The sequence below is a fragment of the Psittacula echo genome, assembly GCF_963264785.1.
Source record: "Psittacula echo genome assembly, chromosome: 16".
NCBI classification, from domain to species: Eukaryota; Metazoa; Chordata; class Aves; order Psittaciformes; family Psittacidae; genus Psittacula; species Psittacula echo.
The window spans coordinates 2,775,201-2,797,880 of record NC_137752.1 but is presented as its reverse complement, the minus strand read 5'-3'; the positions used below and the strand labels follow the sequence as shown (position 1 = coordinate 2,797,880).

Here is a 22,680-nt window from a genome sequence, read left to right as displayed (position 1 = left end):
TCTGTATCTATTTTTTACAGTATAATGATCAGAAAACAGGAGTGAATATCTGATTTCTTTGAAGGAAACATAGTGTAACTTGAAAACAAATGTGAAATATTGGGAATTATAAGATGTGAAGCAAACCAGTTTTTTAGCTAAGTGTCTGTTAATAAAAAAATAGTTGGTATAGCTGCATTGACTGTTCAGATATTGGATAGGGCTACATGAGATAGAGTCGTTGCTCAGAGCAATGTTGTCTAAATCGTTTTAGAATTAGCTTTTTTTCTTGCAGAACTTTCACCACTGAAATGTAAGTTCTTGGAGACTTTTTTTTTTATTTTATTTTTATTTAAACCAATTCTCTTCCAATTAAGTATTTGCAGGAGTGATTTATTTTTCACTTACTGTCTGTGCCAGTACACTTGAGAGGAATTTGGGCTACTGGAGAAATGTAGCCATCTAGCAGGAAAATGTTCCGTTTCATTTAAAACAGTCAGAAATCGAGATAATATTATAATCTACATTGTGGTTTTTCCTTTAGGTTTTTATGCAGTATAGGTGGTTCAAATGTTTTGGTAGATGAATGAAATACATATTGGAGTGGACAGTGCAGGTTTCAATTCATGAGCTTTTTTTAGCGGTCACTTTCAAATTTTTTAATGATCACTTTCTCTGTGTCAAATGAAACACACATCAGCTTTCTGGAGCCACTGGCTATGGTGAAGAGCTCGCTTGCTAAATGCTTATTACTGTCGTTACATTACAAATGTTGGTTTCCAAAAAATGATCTAACTTAGCAACTGTAGGGCTCTCTCACTCACAGCCTTTGTCCTTTCACAGGGCTGCTTTTTTTTTTCTGCTAGACCAACTCCAAAAAGAAAATGAAATATACTTTCATTCAAAAGGAAAAGATGTTCAGGTTTATGAAATATAAATTAAGGCTTTGGGGAGAAAAAAAGCAGCAACATTTACTCTTTAAATGGGAGATAGCTTCTAACTAGTGATTAAAGGGAGAGATTTTAGTGTCACTTTTAACTCTGTCTAGAATACAGTAGGTGGGAACAATTAAAAAGCCACAAGAACTCTGAAATAAGGGCTGTTTGTGCATTCACAGCTCTTATAAACTGAAGAGGATGAAAGAGGCTTTTTTCTCATTGTCACTTACTTTCTACGTCTGGTAGTATTATGCCAGTGTATATGGCAAAGGCAGACTTTTTTAAAATGCATGCATGCGGATTAGGGTCAAGCCCTGTGTATCAGTAATGCAGTAAGCCTCGTCCATAGCACTGCAGTGAGAGAGCCTACCAACAGCAGCGAGATGCTTTAATTGAGACATGCTGTCAAAGTGACAAACACATTTGCATACAGTCTATTTATTTTCGTTGGAAAGGTCTGCAGTCTGCTGTTGGTTGAACATTCTTAATCAGCTCACTGTAAGTGAGCCGGCAGCTAGCTGTCCTATGCTAGGTGCTTCTCTTCATTACATGACAGATTAGCTAAAGGGGGATGGGCTAGCAAGCCAGCAGCAACCTTTAATTTTAACTCATTATCTCTCACCCTATAGTGAGGTAGTTTCTAGCTTTTCCGAATACAGTTGTGTAGCTGCAGTTGTTAGGCTACAAAAAATATCAGGAAAATCTCTTGCAATGTCTTTGAATGCACAGCACCTCAGCTGATTGCTCACAGAGATTTAGCAGCAATTACCTGCCTGTGTGAGGTTCTGCAGGGGTGTAGCTCATCGTGGCCAGTGGTTATCAGGCATTGTTTGAGAGGATTGTTTATTACTGAATTGTTTTAACAGTGGTTTCTGTATGACTAGGACATTGTGGGAAATCTCTCCTTGATGGTGCAAAGAAGGATTTAGCCTGACAAGCCTAGGGCAATGCAATAAAGATTTAAACAAAACTGAAGGGAATGTATGACCACAGCTTTTTCTCCAGTTTGACTTTGTGTGCTTTTTGGTTTACTTGTAGTGTACCTTTAGTATTGACCCTCAGATCAGCCAAATATAAGAAGCTGTCATCATGGGCTCTGAGGCAATGCAGCTACTCAACAAGTAGCAAGAGCAATACAGGCAACCAAGGTTTAATGTGTAGGGAGAAGAGGGAACAGTTGTCAAGCCAAGAAAAAGATTCAAATGAATAGTATGTAGTGCTAAATAGTACTCTGTTTTGGGGAAAAGTAAGGTTAATTATTAAAGATGCCATGCCATAGAAAGCATCCTTTGCAGAAGTGTTATCATTGCTTGCTTCCAGCTTTTTGTCTTAAAACCTTCTTGGGGAATAAAGGGAGCATTGTATTTTCCAAAAATATGCGTGTTTTTAACATGTCTTTCTCCTAATGAAGCTTGTGCTTCTATCCACAAACCCTCCCACCCCTCCGCCCCTAACTAAGCCTTCATGCTATTCCTCGGAAGCGTTGCAGTGACTGCTTCTACAAGAGCTTCCTGGCTCATACAGGATCACTGCCGATGCCCAGGCTTCCCATCAGTTGTTGAGAAGAGGTGTAGGCACAAGAGAGGGTGAGCCCAGAGTCTGAGAAGACCAAGCTACACCTAGGAACATTCTTTTCCCTTAGCACAACTCATCTAGTACAATTAAAACAACAAATGATAAGCTGCCAGAAACATCGTTTGTTTGGAAAGGCTATAATTTCATTAGGAGTATGTTATACTGGCACTTCTGTTCAGCACTTTAATTGTTTCTATTATAATTAGAATGTCTTTTGTCAGCTTAGGTGTGTTTATGTTTCTGTGTCTTGCTTTATTTACCAGAAAATGGAATATTTTATTCTATTTATGTACATAAGGGAAAGCTTAAGAAAATACAAGACTCTTCCAAGTATATCTTTACCTAAGAGTTGAAATCATATTCCATTCTTGAAGAATTAGGGGGCTAATGTAAATAACTATGAAATAAATGGAAAATACACTCATATACTACAGCAGCTTATCTGACTCTGAAAAGACTTGTCCAAATTCTCTTAGCTGATTCTTACTGCTGTTGAACTTTACAGGACATAACATGGAAATTGCCATCTTTATTTGCTGGTTTGATGATTTGCTGTAAATGAACATATTCATTTTTGCCATTCATGATCTGCATTTAGAAGTGCAGAGCAAACAGCTCTGCTTTGTAGGGCAGGTTTCTTCTTCAAGAAGATTAAATGGCATTAAGAGGTCAGGGGGAAGATGAGGAGAAAAACAGCCAGCTACATTCCAGAAATGCAAAACGGGATCGCTGAGGCCAGAGGCAGCAGGGAGGGATTATCTCCAGGGTAAAAGAGATGAAGCAAGGAAGGGAGGAAGGCTCCTTTGCCAGACCCTGTGACTCCCTTCACACCCAGGTGCATTGGAACAATAGCAGATTCCCCTGGATCACAGCAGGCATTGTGTGGCACTGAGGTAGAAACCAAAGGGGAAAGGGGAAAACAAGTTCATTTTCTAATATTCCTGCAACTGTATGCTCTGGTTGCAAAGCCAGCCTCCTGTTCTTGCCACTCTGAACTGTTCTGACAATAGAGATCCTTCATTAAGAAAATGAGCTTCCATTCCACTCGTCCCCACTGATGAGCGGTATGGTCCCCCTGTTCCTTTCTGCTGAACCATGTGGAGTTCCCTCCCCATCTCCATTTGATTCTTTATGGATTTAGCGAAAGTATAAGCCTAGTTCTTTAAAATCATTTTGTCTTCAGAAAGCATATTTTCTACCCTCATTTCTTCTCACTCCTTTCTTGTCCTTTCAGAAAGGAATTCACTGTTGCTTAGTAAAAGTCACCTTGCAAGAAAGGCAAATGTATTGGCCCAAAAACACTTGTCCATCTAATGTCTATTTGAGACTACTCAGATATCCCATCAGATTCTTAAGGGACCGTGTTCTTAGTCAAGGGAATAAAACCAATGTCAATAATTCATTTGATTGGAATTCTGCTTTGTGGTGTGCAGGATTTGCAGAAATGGCAATCCATGGGACAGGAGTTAGCTAACTAAAAAGGCTTGCACTCTTGTCATGTGTGTAAATATTTGACAAGTGAGACCTGGCACTCTCTTTAGGAAGATGCACACTACCTGCAGAGCAGCCCCAAAGGTTACTGCCTCTCATACACTCACTTGCAGTGTTTCTAATGAGCAACAGGACAGCTATTGTCTTCTGCAGCGACTACAGCAATGTAGTATGCCTGTAGCTCATGCTATGTAGGAATTCATGCTTTGCCATAAGATTATGTGGCTCCAGTCCTGCATCCAACAGATGTATTCATCCACAAAAAAAGCACATCCTGGGCTGTTGCTTTTAGTGTTTTCCAACTGTCTTGGCATTTCAAGCACTTCTTAAACAGGGATGTTCAGAATAAATATACTGCCCTGGGTACATATGAGTCAGATGCCATAACACTTGGACACATGAAGGAAGTACTGTGTCTGAGCCAACCTCCTCGGGCTCTGTGACAAGCAACAGCAGCTGTAACATGTCTGCAGAATTTCCTTATTAGTCCTGTTATATTGAGGAATCACTATCTTGTCTCTTGGTCCGTCACTGCTGGCATGTGGAGAAAGAATTGTGCTTTATAAATAATACATACGTATGAAATAAATACATCAGTACATGCAAGGCTAACGAAATCACCTAGATTGACAACTTGAGAAAAGCTCAGAGTATCTTATGGGTGACTTACTTAGTCTATCAATGTAGATCGGCATCCAGAAGCTTCTTATGTATTACTTACAAAGTTGATACGTGCAGTTACACCAGAACTGCCTGAATTGACCTCTGGGCCCCTGGATTAAACTAGAAGATTAAAGGGAGAGAGTAAGTGAAACATATGATTCTTCTAACTACTAACCCCACTGTGATTGCTGGTTTGGCCGGACATTTTTGGGATTTGCCTTTCTGAGGTGGACTGATTATTACCAAGTAAAACTGCTGTGGAGTGCCCTGCTACAGACAGAGGAGCCATGTACTTTTGCGTGTTTGTGTAGAGGAGTATCCCCTAATTATGTAGACTTCTTCAGTGAATGATGAAGCTGAGCAAAGCAGTCATTGCTGTTTATAGAACTCTTTAAATGAGAGACCATCTTTTTTTTTTTTTCCCTGTACAAGTATTCTGCATGCTAGAGAAAAATAGCTGTTAAAATGTAATAACAGATACGTCCATTTTCCAACATCTTAAATCATTTGTTGCAGGATCTTGATTTGATTTTTAGTATTGGGCCAACAGAAAGGCCAATGCAAGGCTGACAAAATGACCAGTTAAAAAAGAAAACACACACAAAATAGTACGGCTTTTTTCTTTAATATTGCATTGCTGGATTTTCCAGTATTTTAAATGAAAAATATATGTAGTTAGTTCCATGTTGACAATGTCCTTGAGGATTTGACAGTGAGATTTTCCAGCAGTTGCTCTTCGTTAGAATCCTGGTGATGTTTAATAAGGCAGCCAAACTGCTGGCACCTTCGGTTCTTGTTTGTTCTCCGAGGGCTCGGGGCTGCTGCAGTAAGCACATCGACCAGGGCTGATCATTACAAGGGCGTACGCCACCATGAATAAAAATGTCACACGTTTTCCCATCTCACAGCGGTACAAAATGTCAGTCCTGTCAAACAGACATTGCAGGTAGCAGTGAGCAGTCAGTACAAATTGGGAAGCCGAATATTCCCCCAGCTTTCTGATATTCTTCATCTGAAGCAGAAGAAAAACAGTTGTTAACCTATTAGCTGTGATTTTAAACTCTGCTGAGGTACTAGATGGATAGACTTTAACACATGGGGATAAATATATTCCTGGGGTCTGGGATTTTTTACATGTCTCTTCATCCATGTATGTTGAGAAACAGAATGAAAACAAGCCACTGGAAAATACACCTCATTTTGGTAGAAGTTCTTTGGAAATTGGAGCATCATCTCAATGAGATTCTGTCTCAGACTCTTCCCTGGTTTATCTCCGTGAATAATTCTGAACAAAACCTACTTGGTGTTTGGCTAATAATCCCAAAAGGACATGGTCCAGTGAGTTAAGGGAGCTTTCTTTCATGGTCCTTTCATCATGCAGAAAAGTAACAGACAATCGTGATTTATTCTCCTTCTGTACACGTGAAAGTTATGCTGCTTTCAGGCTAAGGCATATTATGCAATGTAGAGTCCACAGGATATGTTATTTTCTGGGTGTTAGACGTGCCTTATGAACATACCTGTGTGTTCACAGTTATCCACTATGATTAAGGCATGGGCATTGTCAATGCAGGATTCTGCTGTTACTGCAGGATCCAGGAAAAAAAACTGGTGTGGAAGGTGAGGTGTAAAGGATGTGACAAAATGTCAAAGAAATAACAAAAAATGATACTAAGTCACCAGTGGTTTCCCTAAAGGACAAGGAGAGCAGGTAAAATGGGCTGTGGGGTTCTATGTAAAAGCAAGTATTGCAAAGAAATTCACTTGGAAGTCCATTCTGTAAGTAGAAATGTCTTGGGTTTTCTCTGATACCTCCTCAGAACAAAAAATGGTGTATGAGTTGAAGCTTGTGAGTCATTGCAAATTACCCACTTCCCCAGACAGCACTGCTGGCAGAAGCAACCTGCAAAAGGAAGGCTCAGCAAGGGACGAGTGTGTCAAAACACCACAGAAACAGAACAGACCAGTCAGAAACCGGATTAAAGAGTGCTAGCCTCCTCCTGGCTTATATATTTAGCTGTCCTCAGTATGATTCTTTGTCATCTAAGACTTCACTGCGTATAAACAAAAAGGAGACAAAATGTGTGAGGCTTTTTGAACTAGAATGACTCTAGATTGAATTCAGTATTTGGTGTTCTGTAGGCATCTGTTTCCTGTGGGAAGAGATGTCTACTACATAGAGCTTAACAGTGGTTTTCAAACTGTGGTCTACAGGCAGCGGGGTAAATAAGAGGCTGTTGACAGTCATCTCCTTTGTAAAATGTCAGGAGTCTTCAAACTGGAAAGTGTTGAATAATATCAGTTTAACAGGGTTCTTTTACAGTGTTTTAGAAGACCTGAATGCAGGTATAGATCGGAGGATGTCAGGATTTATTTTCAATGGCACAGCAGATAAAAAGTGAGATAAAAGAACCAAGTGGTCACAGTCTCAAATTGTATTAATATCATCTTTTCTTGGGTTTTGTACTGCTTTTTTGTGTAGTGTATGAACTTTCCTGTCACTGGAACTCAGAAGTAATCAGAAGTCTTGACAGGTCCACAGATAAACCATAGATACCATTACAAGTTAACCGCTGCTACGTAATATTCGTCCCATCAACATCATGCTGCTTTGGGACATGGCCTGAATCTGTTGGTCTGCTCAACACTTACTGCACACATAGAAAAATATATCCATTTAATTCTCAAAATCCTTCCTTTTTTCTGTAATTGCAGACAAAAGAAATAAAATACCGTTTAGCTCTACAGCCAAGGGGTTTATTATTTAAGCCCTGTGTTTTTAGAATAGCATCAGTTATAAACAATAATAATGCACAGTAAGGTTACCTATGGTTTTAGGATTTGCTGTCCCTGTTTATAATACATAACAAGCAGATTGTAAGTTGTAGCTAAGAGGCCTATTTGCCTCATCCTGGTGGGACATTTTAACTTGGTAAGATCTATGTGATCCTGATGTCATGCTCCTGCTTTCATTCTTAGTTCTAACAGAAATCTATATCATGTAAGTCCTAGATGTAAAGCAAACTGTGGTATGTTGTACGTTATAATATCTGGCATTTTCAAAAGTTAGCTATTCTCAGTTTGCTTGCACAGTATGAGATTAATAGGGACATTATCAGCACTGCCAAATGAGGAGGAGTTCTCAGTTCTCTGTGTCTAGGTGCGCCATGAAAAGGTAATTTTACCCTTGATGAGAATGGACAGAGTTTGTCTCAGCCAGGAGAAAGAAGCAGCAAAGGTAGGCTTAGAGAAAACCCCTTTCTTCCCCTCTAGTACAGAGTGAGTTTCCTGTCAGTGGCGTTGGGATGGACCAGTGCATCTTTGGCAGTATCCCAGGACACTAGATATGACTCAGACGCCTGAAATAAAGGTTCTCACTCAGTATTAGGGAAAACACGGGCTTATAGGCACTTACCTTTCATTTCCTTCTCTTACTGTCTACATCTCCATTACGTAACAGAAGAGTCCTGGCTAGAAAGGTAAGGAAAGAGTCCTTGTTTTTTCTCATTAAACTAATCAGTGTTTAATTGTGGCAATTTCTGCTCCTTTCATAAATTCTTGGCACAGCTATAGACATTGCTACATTTTTGCCAGATTCATTCTACCTTCCCAATCTATGAATATGGCTTGAAAAATAAGGCATCCCTTAAAACATGGAGATTATTTTTATCACAGCACCCAGCAGATTTCTGGTGAAGTATTTCAGAGTGTAAATTAAAAATATATGCTCTAAAGCATGCACTGTTCTTGTCATCCCAGTTTGTGAGCTGTACATATGGGAGTATGTAAAGAGTAGTGTGCGTGCTATTATGTGGATGGATAATGACACAGCTGCCTCATAGATTCCATCTGCTTTCTGTACTGAATCTTTGTAGGTACCATGCATTTTTCAGTGTTGTTACTTTCTCCCCTCTTTTTTTATTGAGTGTTCAGTTGAGGTCCAGCATATTCTTACAAAGTCAGCACTTCAGATATTTTGCAGCATGAGGTGTTTGAGCATTGGTACATTCAGGACAGCGCATCTCTCCTGTGTCTGAATGTCTTTGAAACATGCTAGCAGTTTTTAAATCAGACCTGAGTTTCTGAAGGAAGTAAGATATTTATGTAGAAAAACTTTGCTTTGGAAATTATTAGCAGCACCCCTTGCTACTAATTGAGAATGAAAACACTTCTTTCTGTATGTACTGACAAACCACTTTTCATCTAGTTGTGTTTCCTTATGCATTTCTTCTAGTTGCACTTGTTGCTGCACATGAAATAGCACCTCTAATTTACTCATGAAGGCTCTGTTTTGAATACCACTTTAAAAATATCTCAACAGACATCCACAATTAGTTTGAGATAATATTCTGCTCACAAGCTGTTACCTCGCAGGCTAAAAGTTATCTTTTCGTAATGTCTTCTTTAGTATAAAAACCCTAACTAGCCGTGTTGTTAAAGTTCCTTGCATATATAATAGCTACTTTGAGATGTGAGATCTATAATTTTTAAATAGAATTTTTTCATTGTAAAAATGAAAGTAAGAGTTTTCTTCCCCCAACATCTCATTGCTTAAAATCACTTGTCTGATAATTAGTAAACTAGTACCAGATCTGCAGTGATAAAATTGGCTTTGTGCAGATTTTCTGTCTTGTTCCTTCAAAAGTATTTAGAACATGACAATTAAGAAAATACTTAGATTAAAAGGTATGTTGGTAAACAGCTATTGGTGAGAAAGTGCTAATTTAGACATTTCTCCCCTTCATAGAAAAAACTATAGTATATACATTTAGAAACATACCTAGAATAGCAATTTAGCAGCTTTTAGCAATGTAGCCATGTGGTGTTTTGTACCCGTTCATCCTTACAGCACAGGTAATTAAGTTGATATTCCAACGCAACTTCCCCTACTGACCTTTTAGAAACGATGTGTTTTGCTGCATTAACAAATTAACTTCAAATCAGTGGCTTTTCCAGTAAATATGGTCTTCATATAGTTTGAATATACTTGCTTATCCCATTCTTTTGACACATTAACATCAACATTAAAAATGAAGCTCTGATAAAGGGCAGGTAACTGTTATCTCCTGGTGCACCTCCACTTCAGTTACTCCTCACTGCCCTTTGCCTATTCCTTTCAATGCTTCAGAACACTGATTTAAGCCATGCTATTTCCCTATCCATATTTAATAGAGAGAACATGCTGCTGTGAATATATAGTTTTGTCTTACCATTCTGTTCATATCTCTTTAGGGTTCAGAAATGTAGTATGTGGTACAACTCAAAATTAACTTTATTTCTCATAGCACTTTGGTGGATAAGATAGATATAAATCTGAGTGTTGGATGTGACTGTGTTGTTACAAGTACTGAGGACACAGCTCTGAGAGTTAACAGAATGACTATTTAGAAGTCCAAGAGACGCAGAAGTTCCTACACTTTTAATCTCTTCCCAAATCTGCATTTTATATGTGTCTTTATTGTGGAAACATATAGAATCATTTTTTTCCTCAGAGGTGAAGGCTTAATTTAATCATATGTGATATTTGCATCTCAGCTGGAAAATATAATCCAGTGCCAGGATAAAGGATATGAATGTATCAGCTCCTGCAAAGGAGTAGTTCATTGTTGCTGAGTAGGTCTGCCTGTAACCATCACCCAGAGAAAGCTGCTGCTGTCTGATCAGAAATGTCTGATGGACATTCTCACCGTGTATTTCTTGTGTCTGGTATCTTGTCATTTGCCGGCTGTTCTGGAGGAGAAATAAGAAACTTTTCAGTAGATAGATGTAGAATTTTAGCTGCTTTCTGAGGAAAGCTTCTCAAGATGCTGGTGCAACAGATGTCAGTGAGATAGCAGCTATCCATCCTTCCTTTCGCTGGCAAATCTTGTAGCAAGGTCATGAATTTGAATGATGATGATTTTTTTGTTAAGGTAGCTCCATGAGGAGTTTAGATTATGACTCTTCAAAGCTATGGATTTATCAGTAAATTGTGGCTGGACTGAATTCCACCTGGAATTCAAGATGTCAGTGTGTGTGGCATTGATTTGTCGTGTGATAACTTCAGTAAGGGAAGAGGAGAGTTCTGTGAATGAAAAAGTAAGTTTAGAAGAGCAGCAAGATGAATCAATGGCGATACCAACAGAAAGCTTAGTAAAAAGGAGAATGCTGGAAAGAAATGACTGCAGGTATGACATCACAGCTGAGCTTATAGGTTTAGATTGTGTTAAGAAATAGTCTGAATTGCAAATAATCAAGTGAATATTTTTGTTTGTTTGTTTTAATCTCCTATGTCACTTCATGAAGCCCAAATAAAATGGAAGCTGAGGTAACCTCAGTAAGTGTATATGCATATATCATAAACCTTGACAAAGTCTGTCTTCAGTATTCCTTGGTCCTAGAGTTGAGTAATGAAATGAGAATCACAGCTCATATTAATGAGCTTGAATTGAGAAAATACTGGAAGCAAGATGGGCTTATGCTTACCTTTCAGAGATCAAAAGGAAAGAAAAAGTATATACAGTTTTGAGTTCTAGGCCAACAGCATGATGTTTAAGGTCTGACTTGTAATTGTTGGTCACTTAGGTCTAACGGGAGCGAAATATTAGTGCTGTGTGTGGTTTGGCTGATTCCCAAATCAAGGAAGACACTGCTAGCCATGGCTTTAGGAAAATAGTTGAATTTTCCACCTAAATAACCTGCCTGAGAGTTTTCTAATGTAGAAATGTTCACAATTTCTAGGTAAGTATAAGAGAAAAAATAACAAGGGGAAATACATATGCAGGAGGCATAAAAAAATTGAAAAGAATAAATGAATAATAATTGTATCTTGCTTTCGTTCTTCATCAGATACTTTGCCTAAGCTGTTAGGTAGTAAGCGAAGCCCTCTTAAGTAACCAGAAAAGTGCAGATTTCAGGTTTTTCAGCTGTTTCGTTATGCTTCTGAAAAATAATGGACAATAAGTATGCTGTGGTGCATAACAGAAGTTAGATATATTTCAAGATTGTGCTCTCAGCCTGAGCAGATATGATGGGAAGATACACAGCCAGCCTAACTCAGCTTCTGTGACCGACCTGATTAGTACAAGGTGCAGAAGAGAAACAGCTCAGTAAGGCTAATGGCAACCATCTCAGCTAGCCACCCTGCCATGTCTCTCTTTGTTCTCTTTGTTTTCATAGCTGCTTTCTTGGAAAATACAGAGGGAAGCTATCACATGGAATAATTCTGGCCTTGGCTCTCCATCCCAAGTGTCCTTTTTTGGTTGTGGGTTGTTTTTTTTTTTCCTCCCCCACCCCAGAAAGCTGAGCCAAGTACATGTGTGCAGTCTGGCACTCCTTCAGTGATAACACAAGTAAGGAGAAATGAACCAAAGGATGCAAAAATATAATTTAATGGGAAATTTGAAAGAGAAGTCTGAAAAGCTGCAAGAAGAGAATGAAAATGGTGTGAAAAAGGGTAGGCTGGACTTGCACAATTACACAGTGTAAGGGTAGTTGAGAAAAAATGTCTGTCAATCTAGAATAAAGGCTGCGATGGTGAGAAGCTGAGAAATGCTGAGGTATGAATCTGGAATATTTTTTGGAAAGAACTACAGTAATCTGCATAAGCTCTCTTTTTCTGTCTGAAGAAGCTGACTCCCACTGCTGGCTCCTGTTCTCTGTATGGCTGACAGGTTTTATCTGTGGAAGGCACCATGGGCTAGGGCAGCAGTGATGCAGGAATCAGTGTTCAAAGACATTCCCATGTTCTCCTCACTGAGGACTCCAGTGCTCTCTGGAAGTGCCAGTATGTGTACAGAAGCTGCCACAGAGAGAACGCTAACTGTGATCTCATTCTCAATATCAAAGCTGTACTGTAGGATGGTTTTATTTAGAATCTTGTTAATTGCCGGTGATTCCTTGTCTAACAGAGTATACCTTGAGATGCCATCTGTGTGAGGAGAGTCATGCTGCTGACTCAGTCAAAAGCAACTGGATTGGAATAGCTCCAGTGCTGTTACAAAGCAGTGAGTTGGCCAACTGCTAATTTTAAAAATGAGAGACCAAAACAAGCATCTTAATGCACTCTTCTGTCTTCATTGGAACTGTTGGTGATGAGGCTTTTAGTTTACTTTAGAATGACAGTACACACTTGCTCTAGGCATTGCATGTAAACCTTGGTCCAGCACAGCATCTAAACGTGCTCATGTTTAACTGTGTGAAAAGTTTAATTGACTTAGGGGTTTTTTTGTACTCTTAAAGTCTTTTCTGGTTTGAGGCCTTTACTGTGAGTTTCCACAAGCACTAAAATCACTCTTGAGATTTTAGTGAAAGCTTTTTTGAATGTCCTGCTTTGCAGGTTTCTTTCCATTTGCCTAAGTGTTGTCTAGAACACTTGGACCTTGACGTCTAAGAATCCACCTTGAGCATTTTGTTGTCTCAGTAAATTTTAAATGCTCTGGTCTGGAGTGCTGATCCTCCTACCTTTTGGTTTATGTTAAGCCTACATCAAGAGGCAGCTATGGCTGTGGCACTCTGTAGGTCATGAGATTTGTCACTGGCTTTAGGGGGGGGAAAAAGGAAAAGAAAAAAGAAAAATTGCATTTAGTGAGGTGAGTATGAAGTTAAGGTAATTCTCATGTTGTCATCTACTCATACTGCTTTTGCCACAAAATCGGAGGTGTTTTCATGTTAGGTGACTTTAATTTAGTTTCCACTTTGATACAGCAGCAAAGACTCCGTCCGCCTCGGCCACCGCCTCCAAAGATACAGCGTTCGTCTAGGCCCGTGAGTAGTTGGTAGTTTTGTCTCACTGCCACAGCTTAACACTGCCTGAATTACGCTCTTAGTAGCATTACTAAACCTTGGTAGTTTGGATTGTCAAACTTTGCAAAAAACAATGTGTGAATTATGCTCCTAAACTCCCTTCTTCTCTGCTGCGGCACAGCCCTGGGACCTGTGTTTGTTCTGCTTTTCTTTGATGAGTTCTGCAGCTTTCGATCAGTTCTGCAGGTAACTGATGCTGTTCTTGCAACATTTGGTTTTACTTTTGCGGTGATTTCTTAGAGTCTTGCTAGGCCAGCAGAAGTTTTTAGCCAGTGAACTTTTGAAGACTTGCACTAACCTCAAATATGAAAGGAAGCAGAAGTCTGAAGAGACTTAAAGTTAATTTGGGACACTTAATTTTTCTCCGTAAAATAGAGGTGTGAATACACATGAAGAAAGCAAAATCTGCATTAGGGTGGTAGAACATTAGTATCACATTATGGATGATATATGTAGACTCTGTGTAATGTAGTGTAAAAAACGTAGGCACAGCACATTGACGAGAGGAAGTGACTCTGGAAGAGAAGAACTACGCAGACATTATTCTCAGCACAATGCCTGCGCTGTGTTAGGCAGGGATACCTTATCTCAGCAGTTTTTCATTCAAAACTAACTGTAGGACAGTTGTCACATAGTAAGTATACCAGATGGCTTTAAAGCTGGACACTCTGCTGCACCAGTGTTTCTTTATTTTTTTTTTTTTTAGTAGTACAAGCAAGCAGTATCAGCTTAGAAGGGGTGCTGGGTTTTGCAACAGCCTTGGAAGATACTTCTGTTTCGGACTGTTGCTTTATGAATACAGTTTCCCCAAAGGCAAATACATCTTACTCCTTGCTTCCATATTACTACATGTGTGCATAAGAAATAAATGCAAGTTTTCAAATCTAATCTTGCTAAAACTTGTTAAAGATATGTTTTGGATGAGCAGGCAACTGGTTAACAAGTGCACTCGGGTGTGTGTTAACTTTTGATCTGTGGTGCATGTTTCCTATGTTACATTTCAATAGCATGTGTTTCTTTTCCTCCCTCTTTTTAACTCTGGGTGTTTAGCCTAACAGAGTCACTTGTATGGATTCCTGCTCTGAAGATTTCTGTTTTCTGTGTTTAAAAGGTAGCATTGACTATGCTTGTATGTGTTCTCTTAAATGTAATTAATGTGGGAGACACTAGGAATGAACTTTCCATGGTTCTATGGGGTTCCCATAGCCCTCTTGTTTTGTGTTTGTCAGGTGTACAAGGGCACACTGTGACTCTTCTGTACAAAAGTTGCTGAACAGTATTGTTCAGATTGAGTAATTTATTTTACATCAAGTCCTGCTAAGACTGTTTAATCTCCCAGCTGTAGTGCATTAATAGTCCTCACTATAATGTGTTTGTGTCAACTGTCTTTGCTCCAAATGTGATTGATAAAAGGTTGGAAATGTAATAATAAAAGCTCCTGTTGCATTCATCTAGCTGTGTCAGTAAGTGGAACAGAAATGCTTCATTCATCAAGAGGAAATTCAAGATAAATGCAAATGATTATAATCACTCCCAAAAATATGCTTGTACCAAATATACATAAATTTGTTGTTGTTCAGAACTGTTATTTGGCTTTTAATAGTTGAAACACATTTTTGTGTGTGTAAATAATACTTTGTGCAGGCTGCTTTTTCCCTCCCTTAGTCTTGGCATATGTTACAGAGGTGGGTATCGGCAAGTAATTTACCCCAGGCTTTTACAGCAAGCACTGGAAGAGGAGACCAGGTCCTGCTCTTCCAACCAAGTCCATGTAATACCAGAATTCCTGAGAAATCCTTACTGGTTTCAGGATATATCTGTTAAGAGGAGGAATCCATGGGCACTAGTCCTTGTAATATGAGTCATTGCTAATGCTAAAAACAAAAACACAGACCAAAGAAAGGTTAAGGAAGCAGAACAGATATGTTCTTTACATTCTGCTGTTTTGGAAATGTGATGGTATTATGAGAGAGAGAGAGGGTTGTTGCTTATAATTAATAGAGATCTCTTTGGATTAATAGTGGCTGTTTGGAAACTTCAATTAGAAAAAGTTAAAATATAATAATTATGGATAAAGTTGATGGAGACAGTAATAAGCATATTTAACCCTTCTCTACTGGATGTTTACCTTTATTCTTTTGGCTGTGTGCTCATGTAATTGGATTTCTTTCGTACTTTTGCATTTGATAAGCATTTAACCCTGCCTATTTGGCTACATAAGCCTCCAAATCCAGCAAGGAATTGGCTTGATTCCTGGCTTTCCCTGCAGTCCCCCATGAACAATGCTCTAATCCTGCTTAGCATGTCACCCTGCACTTCACTGGTCTGGTGGCCCCTGGAGCCATCCCAAACTCTCATCTCTCTCCCCCATCACCCTCACTCCCCCGAGGAACCACCCAAAAGGTGAAAGTGTTCACAGCATGATGACAAGCCCGCTTTACACATCATCTTCCAGCTCAGATTTAATTAAACAGGTTTCTTTCTTCCTCTCTTTTTCTCTTTCCCCTTCTCGTTCCCTTCTCCCCCCAGTCCCTCTCGCTCCTCTCCCCCCTCCTGCACACACTGGCTCTCTCTCGGTCTCTCTCTCTCTGTTTTATCAACCCTAATGAAGCAGTATTCTTCATCGATCCTGCTGATTGCCAGCCCATTCCTTTTGTTTGTTGGCACCGAGCCATTCTGCCGCACTCTGACAGCTCAGCTCGTCTAATTAGCTCTGTTGTTCTTTTCCCCATGTTTCACTACGTTGCAAGTTCAGTTGAAGTTGCCACAAACTTAATCCTTCCATTCCAGCCATAAATTCACATTCTTAAGCCGTCTTTATTGTACAGAGGAGCAGCCTCGTGTGGGGACTGATCTTCAAGACCTTAACATCTGACCTTTTCATAAGCCCTTTTTCCTAAGAAATAGTGGCAATACATCTCTGGATTTCTTCATCATATCTGCTGTACACCATTTCCTTTGAAATGAAAATTCAGTACAATAATCCTGCTGCTATCTTCTGCATACTGGTGTGTAGTGCAGAAACACAACACGCATTTCGGTGGCTTTTTCCTGGCAAGAAAATTTGAGGTTTATGTGCCTGGGAAAAGGAAAGAAAACCTAAAAGCCCAGAAGCTCCCTATCCCAAATAATAAAAACACAAAACCAGAAAAAACAGCCAAACAAAAACTTGCTGAGGTGGGGGGAAATCTTCATCTATTCTGTCATTGCACACAAATTCATTAGTCATCCTAAGAGCACTTATGCTGTCGGCCTAAACAGTTTCCTTTATATCGTGGCTATTAAGGGATCACAGGCACAGGGAGGTCAGGAGTTGAGTTGTATTCCTAACTTTACTTGAGGGATTTGGGGATTTCTGTTGAAACTAGCATTTAGCTAAGCCAACAAATTGGACTCCGTTTCAGGTAAGGTAGTACTTGTTTAACAAAAAAGGGAAAGCTTCTTTGTACATCCTGACCCTAATGTTGCAAATGTTCATTCCCACAGTTGGTTCATAGGGATAGGTTCATCAACAGGATTACTCACTAGCATGGGTAGGCACATACGTAAGTATATAGTAATCATAAGCATTTGTACCTTTTCTTGAAGTAGAACTTCTTTGCTTGTAGAGTTAATGTAAGTAAATTAAGTTTGATTTCTGACCATTAGAAGGTGATGGATATGTTATTTAAGGTTGTATTGGCAGCAACATCATCTTCCACAGAACAGCTCTAGATTTTATTACACACAACAAAAGATAAACTAACATAACATTAGGGGTGACGATGATAATACATCTGGCAAGGGTTTCTGTTCAGCTGCTGAAAGGAAGCAGATTTTTGATGAAGAATGAGCTATGTTTTCCCTGTTACAACATTTATTCTAAGTACAGATTCTTTCAGTGCTGCCTTACACAGAAGTCTTGACTTGAGAAGTTGGGTTCTATCCTCTTTGAACAAGAGGACAAAAGGATCATAACGTCCAAGCTGAGCTCCAGTTTCCAATATAATGTACAGCAGCACACAGGAGTTTCCAGTTTTATTCTATCAACAAACTGTGTAACAGGAAGCTGACATTTAGGGTATTTTTTATCAGAAATTTAGCCCACACCAAACAGGACAGTGAAACAAATTTTTGTTGCGTTGCTAATAGTTAATGGACAGTGACAAGCATATATATTTCATTTGCTAAACAAAAACGTGAGGATTTTTTCTCCTTGCACAAGTTGTGAGTCCCTGTAGTTTATATTCATGCTTTCTATTCATTTGTATATCTACATTAATTTGTAACATTGTTGTGGCACAAAAAGCCACATTGAATGGAGGATACCTTTAAGATAACAGCGGTTACACGTTTTGTTATTTATGTCTGTTGTTTGATCTGTTTGATGAAATGTCTTCTCTATGTGTGTGTCATAGGTTCGCCCACCAAGACCTCATGTTGTTAAGAGACCTAAGAGTAATATTGCTGTGGAAGGACGAAGGACTTCAGTCTCCAGTCCAGAACAGTAAGTACTTTGCTGCTCTGCTTCTCTCTAGTTGTGTCAGCAAGCAGCGTGTTCAGAACTAGCCAAAGGATAAATTAAAGAATACTACACATCAAGGTTTTTGGGTTTTGTTTTGTTTTGTTTTTATTAACTAAGGAAAAATTCGGTTTTCAAGTTTTGGAACATTTTAGATGAAGTGTGAAAAAGCAAGAAACCGAAGTGTACTTCTTGGAATATTCTGGATTGCTAGGTTAGACATCATCTGATCAACCTTGCTCTGGGAGAGTTTTCAGGTTTTGGAGATTCATTCATTTCTTTGTTGTTTTGTTTTGAACTATGCTTTAAAATGCAATTATGAGCCACCTCCCTGCAAATCCATTGTTCCTGCCAGGCTTTATCTGGAAGATATGGAATTATTTGTTTCAGTGATGGCAGTAAGGGTTGTCACCATTAACAGAAGGTCTGTAATGAGCTCTATAGTGAAGGTTTATAGAACTTAACTGTCTTGCATAGTACTAGCAAATTTATCACCTTCTTATATTTGACTGTCATGTAAACAGGGATAATGTTCTAATTAAGTTGTACTGGTGTAGCCTACTGCTCATGTATAAAATGTGTTGGTTTCCGACATCTCTCTTGCTCATAGGAACACGATATTCTGTTACCTTGAAGAGATATTTTTCCAGATAGTTTCATGAATGTCACATATTAAAGTACTTTTTTTCAAATAAGACAGTGCTGTGTATTGCTGCAGATACTCTTAACATGTTGCTATAGTTGAGTTAGCAATAGGCCATCGAGTGAAAACATGAAAAGAGAATGGATATATTGAACCTTACCAATATAGCCCAAAAGACATTATAGTGTGTGATAAATATACATGTAGGCTGCATCAGTGCACATATCGGATTTAAAATTATTTGGATTCTTCCAAGTGTAGCTACTTAACTGCTCAGAAATACAAGAGTCACCAGCACTATGTTCTGGTTGGGAGTGGAGCAGCATTTTCCAAATGTCCAGTGTTGTGGCATTGCCTTGACATGGGAAGTCACACTGGAACTGCTCAAAGACTAAAAGCAGAAGACTCAGGGGCTGCAAGATGGTGGCACGGGTCTATTCTGTCACAAAGATTTCTTTGGAAGTTGTCTCCACCTGCAGCGCAAAGTAATTGCTTATATCATAGCCACTTTGCATTATTTATGTCCCATACTGTGGTTGCTTTATTGTCAGTAAAGTGAAATGCTTTAGCTGATAAAGGTTACAGGATATTTGTTGTATTTGAAGATACTAAAATCCCATAAAAAGAAAAATGGTTGGTTTCTTTAGACACACTTTTTCCCCCCATGTATGCCAGTTCCCTGTCACCACTGTTACAGGGTAGAGGTTGGGAATAAGAGGTAGAGGTTGGGTTCCCTCTTGTCCTCCCAAAGTTAAGTGCGTGGCTTGATTTTTCCCAGCCACTTTAGCATGGGGAGGTGTTCTTGCTTTTAGCTTAAACGAATGGTCACTGTTCAATTCTACCAGATTATTTATCCCTTTTGTAGTGGAATTTGGTTGCCCTCTTGTGGATCAGATTGCAAATCCTGCAAAAGGGCTTGTGTGGTTACAGGGTGGTACTTGGCCCTGCACAGATCATAGCAATTCTTGAAATAAAAGGTTTTTTCTTAATTTCATATGACGACTCATTGCATGTAGGTGAAAGGTAATTGAGTCAATTTAACCATTATATGTGTTTCATGGGAAGAAACATGAATCTTTGGATTGACATTCCAGTGTGGTTTACTGCTAACATGTATTTTCAATTCCTGCCAGTATCAGACTAGTAACAACCATAAACCTGAATTATAAATATAGTATTTATAGTAATGCTAGCAACACGTTGAATTAAAGTTATTATTTTACTTTGGTTTAATTTATTGTTGTTAAGTTTAGAGCCTTTCACAGAGTAAACTACTAATAACAATTGTGAAAACAATTTACAATAATCTACAAAAGATAATGAAGATTCTTGGTAGCTGTAAACTGACTTGTTTTGCTTCACAGGCATTTTACAGATACATTTTTCTATCTTGTAAATGTGGAAGAAAACGAGGTAATGTGCTCATACTGCTGGCACTGGCTATATGGTACCAGTTGTGGTCTCTTCCTGATCTTTCACAGTTTTCAATATTTTATCCAGTTCAGATGCAGTGTCACAGCAGGATTGGATGTATTTTTATTCTTTGCTGTATCAACTTCAAGTGGCAAAGCAAACTTTGACAGAACTACCTCCAGTCTATTGCACTCGGCTAGATCTCCTGTAAAGTGTTTGCTTAGGGTGTTCTAATAAAACCAAGTTGGGCAGTAGGGAGACAGGACACACAACACACACTGATGATGAGAACAACACTAAAGTGGTGAGTTTGGAAGTACAAGTGGAGGAAATATCTAACCATGTACTTAAATAAAGCTCAAATAAATGGCTAAACTAAGAAATAACTTCAGGTGAATGCATTTGAAATAGGTAATGATTCAGTAATCCCAACCTTTTTCCTTACCATTTATCTCAAAATGACATTTTGAAAAAATGAAAAGTATATTTTCAAGTAGTAATTAAGGATTTTCATGACAAGTTTCACAAACTTTCTTCTTTTCTTTCCCAGTTAAGAATATTCTTCTGTTGTTCTAAAATGAAAACATAAAGTCAGGTGTTGTCTCTTTAAAAAGTCCCTTGTTCTCTGTGAACGAAAGCACTCCAGTATTGTGTTTTCACTCATTATTCGGTAGCCTTGGTGTACCTCTGCTGTAGATCAGAGTAGATTCCATGGAAGCAGCAGCACTGAGAGGGTGTTTTTCTTAAACGAAACTTTACCAGAACTAATTAATTATTAGTGCTGGTTCCAAAACCAAATTATTAGCCAGTTACTTTTTCCAAGTACTCGCATATGGGATATGTTTATGAGTAGGAGCTTCCATTCAATGAGAAGCTTCTTTCTGCATGTAAAACTAACACTGTCATTTTGGTATTGAATGACTACTCGAAGGCATCAGACACTTTTCTCAGCATATCTAACTCATCAGCCCAGGCTGCCCTTATGCATCCTCCCTCCAGTCTGTGGAGGCAGGATCCTGGGACAGCTACCGCTAACCACGGACACTCTTGTTGCCCAGGAAACATGTTCCACGGGGCAGCCTCTTCACCATTTGTAATGTTGCGTGTCACCTCTGAAAAGCAAACCCTTATGTAGGCGGCCTTTCAGTTGTTACATTTGTTGGTACATTTCTTATGATGCAAGGAAACTTGTATCTTCAGTTACATAAGTCAAACTTTTTTATTGGTATAAAAAAACCCTGTTGGTTTGGGGTATGTGTGCTCATTTCTAATCAGTTTGCAATTAAAACACAGGAGGGTGGGAGCAATGACTGAAAAGAACTCCCAAGATGATGGCTAATGTCTGTTGTTAAACCGCTATATTTAGAAGAGCTGGTGAAAGAGCTGTTGTTTCCTTCATCAAATTGTTCAGTAGGTTTTATTTGCTCTTTCAATACGAAGATTATTTTTCTACAGCTTTATTGATAATTCAAAGCTTGTGATGTTTATCATTCTTCAAATTTTGGAATTTAATCTAAAATGTATAATTTTTTAAAAAAGTCTTTTAGTTATAAAATAACAGGAGGGATTTGTAGATGAGAGGTCAGAAAATGCTAGATTACCACCTGGAGCAGTCCTAGACACGTGGGACATTGCTCCTTAAATACAAATTAGTTGTTCACAGAAATACGATGTTGCATTTTTAACAGATAGGCAGGTTTTTGAGAGCTCTCTTTCACACCACAGCAAGATTTCCTATTAAATGTAGAATAGGCTTCCAGAGGGCTCTAGGATCTGTCTTCTGTAAGTATCAACTAGCTGGCTTCCAGGGCATGCAGAGTGGGAGGAAATTAAAATAGGAAATCAGAGGGTCAGGCTCACAATTAACAGCATGTCAAAAGGCTCTTGGGCTGGCTAAACCCATGTCACTGCTGCAGCAGTTCATTATGGCTTTCCACAAGTCGGGTAGGACTTAGTAGAGAAGCTAATGGCTTTCCCTTGTATCACCTGAATGAAAATAGGCTGCAGTGCAATAGTGGGTTATTACACTGAATTTAGTATGAAGTCAGCATGATGGCAGGGTTGAATGATACAGGCTCATAAAGCACATTAAATTCCAGTTGTTGCAACCAGCTTCTTGGAGCTCTGCCACACAGCATGTGTGTGTATGGTAAAGGTTTTCCATGGCACTGCTGCAAGCAAGATCTCTACTTAGCAAGAAAGTTGAGCCAGCAAGTGCCCATATGAACAAGGATGGCTGCAATCAGAAAGAAAATACTGCAGGATATAGCAGACAGGGCTCACTGTGTGTGCTTTTGTTCCTCTCCCTTGGGAAAACTGGTGTAGGGGAAGCTAGATACAATGAAGGTGGCACTAGGACAGCAAAGGGACAGCAAACAAGAAAGAAACATTCAGAGAGCCATCAGGTTCTGTTGCAGGCCTTGCCGAGCCTGAACCACAGCACAAGGCAAGCAGGGCTGCCCTGGGGAGCCCTGTTCTGTCCCAGTGTGATGGTTTAAAAGAAGCTTTAATTTTGGGGCCTATTTCCACTATCTGCTTTGGAGTGAACCTCCTAACTGTACGAATGTAACAGCCTGCCTTTGTCAAGGGATGAGATCGCTGCAGGGGAAATGGGTGAATAGATCCTTAGTACCGAGTAATAGGACAAAAACGTGAAATGCCTTTGTAGAACCTTACATCTAGATCTGTCAGAG

At 39.1% G+C, this 22,680-nt stretch overlaps 1 protein-coding gene across 7 annotated transcripts in view; it reads left to right on the top strand.

Moving 5' to 3' along the window:
* The window catches only part of DENND1A (DENN domain containing 1A), a 190,603-nt gene that overhangs the window by 158,947 nt on the left and 8,976 nt on the right, over positions 1 to 22,680 (top strand). For 4 of the 7 annotated variants that reach the window (XM_080630892.1, XM_080630888.1, XM_080630889.1 and 1 more), the window contains 2 exons: positions 13,332 to 13,391; positions 17,828 to 17,916. In XM_080630892.1, the coding sequence (XP_080487018.1) occupies positions 13,332 to 13,391; positions 17,828 to 17,916 (149 nt within the window). The remainder of the gene's footprint in view (positions 1 to 13,331; positions 13,392 to 17,827; positions 17,917 to 22,680) is intronic. The other 3 variants (XM_080630893.1, XM_080630890.1, XM_080630891.1) reach the window with 1 other exon arrangement.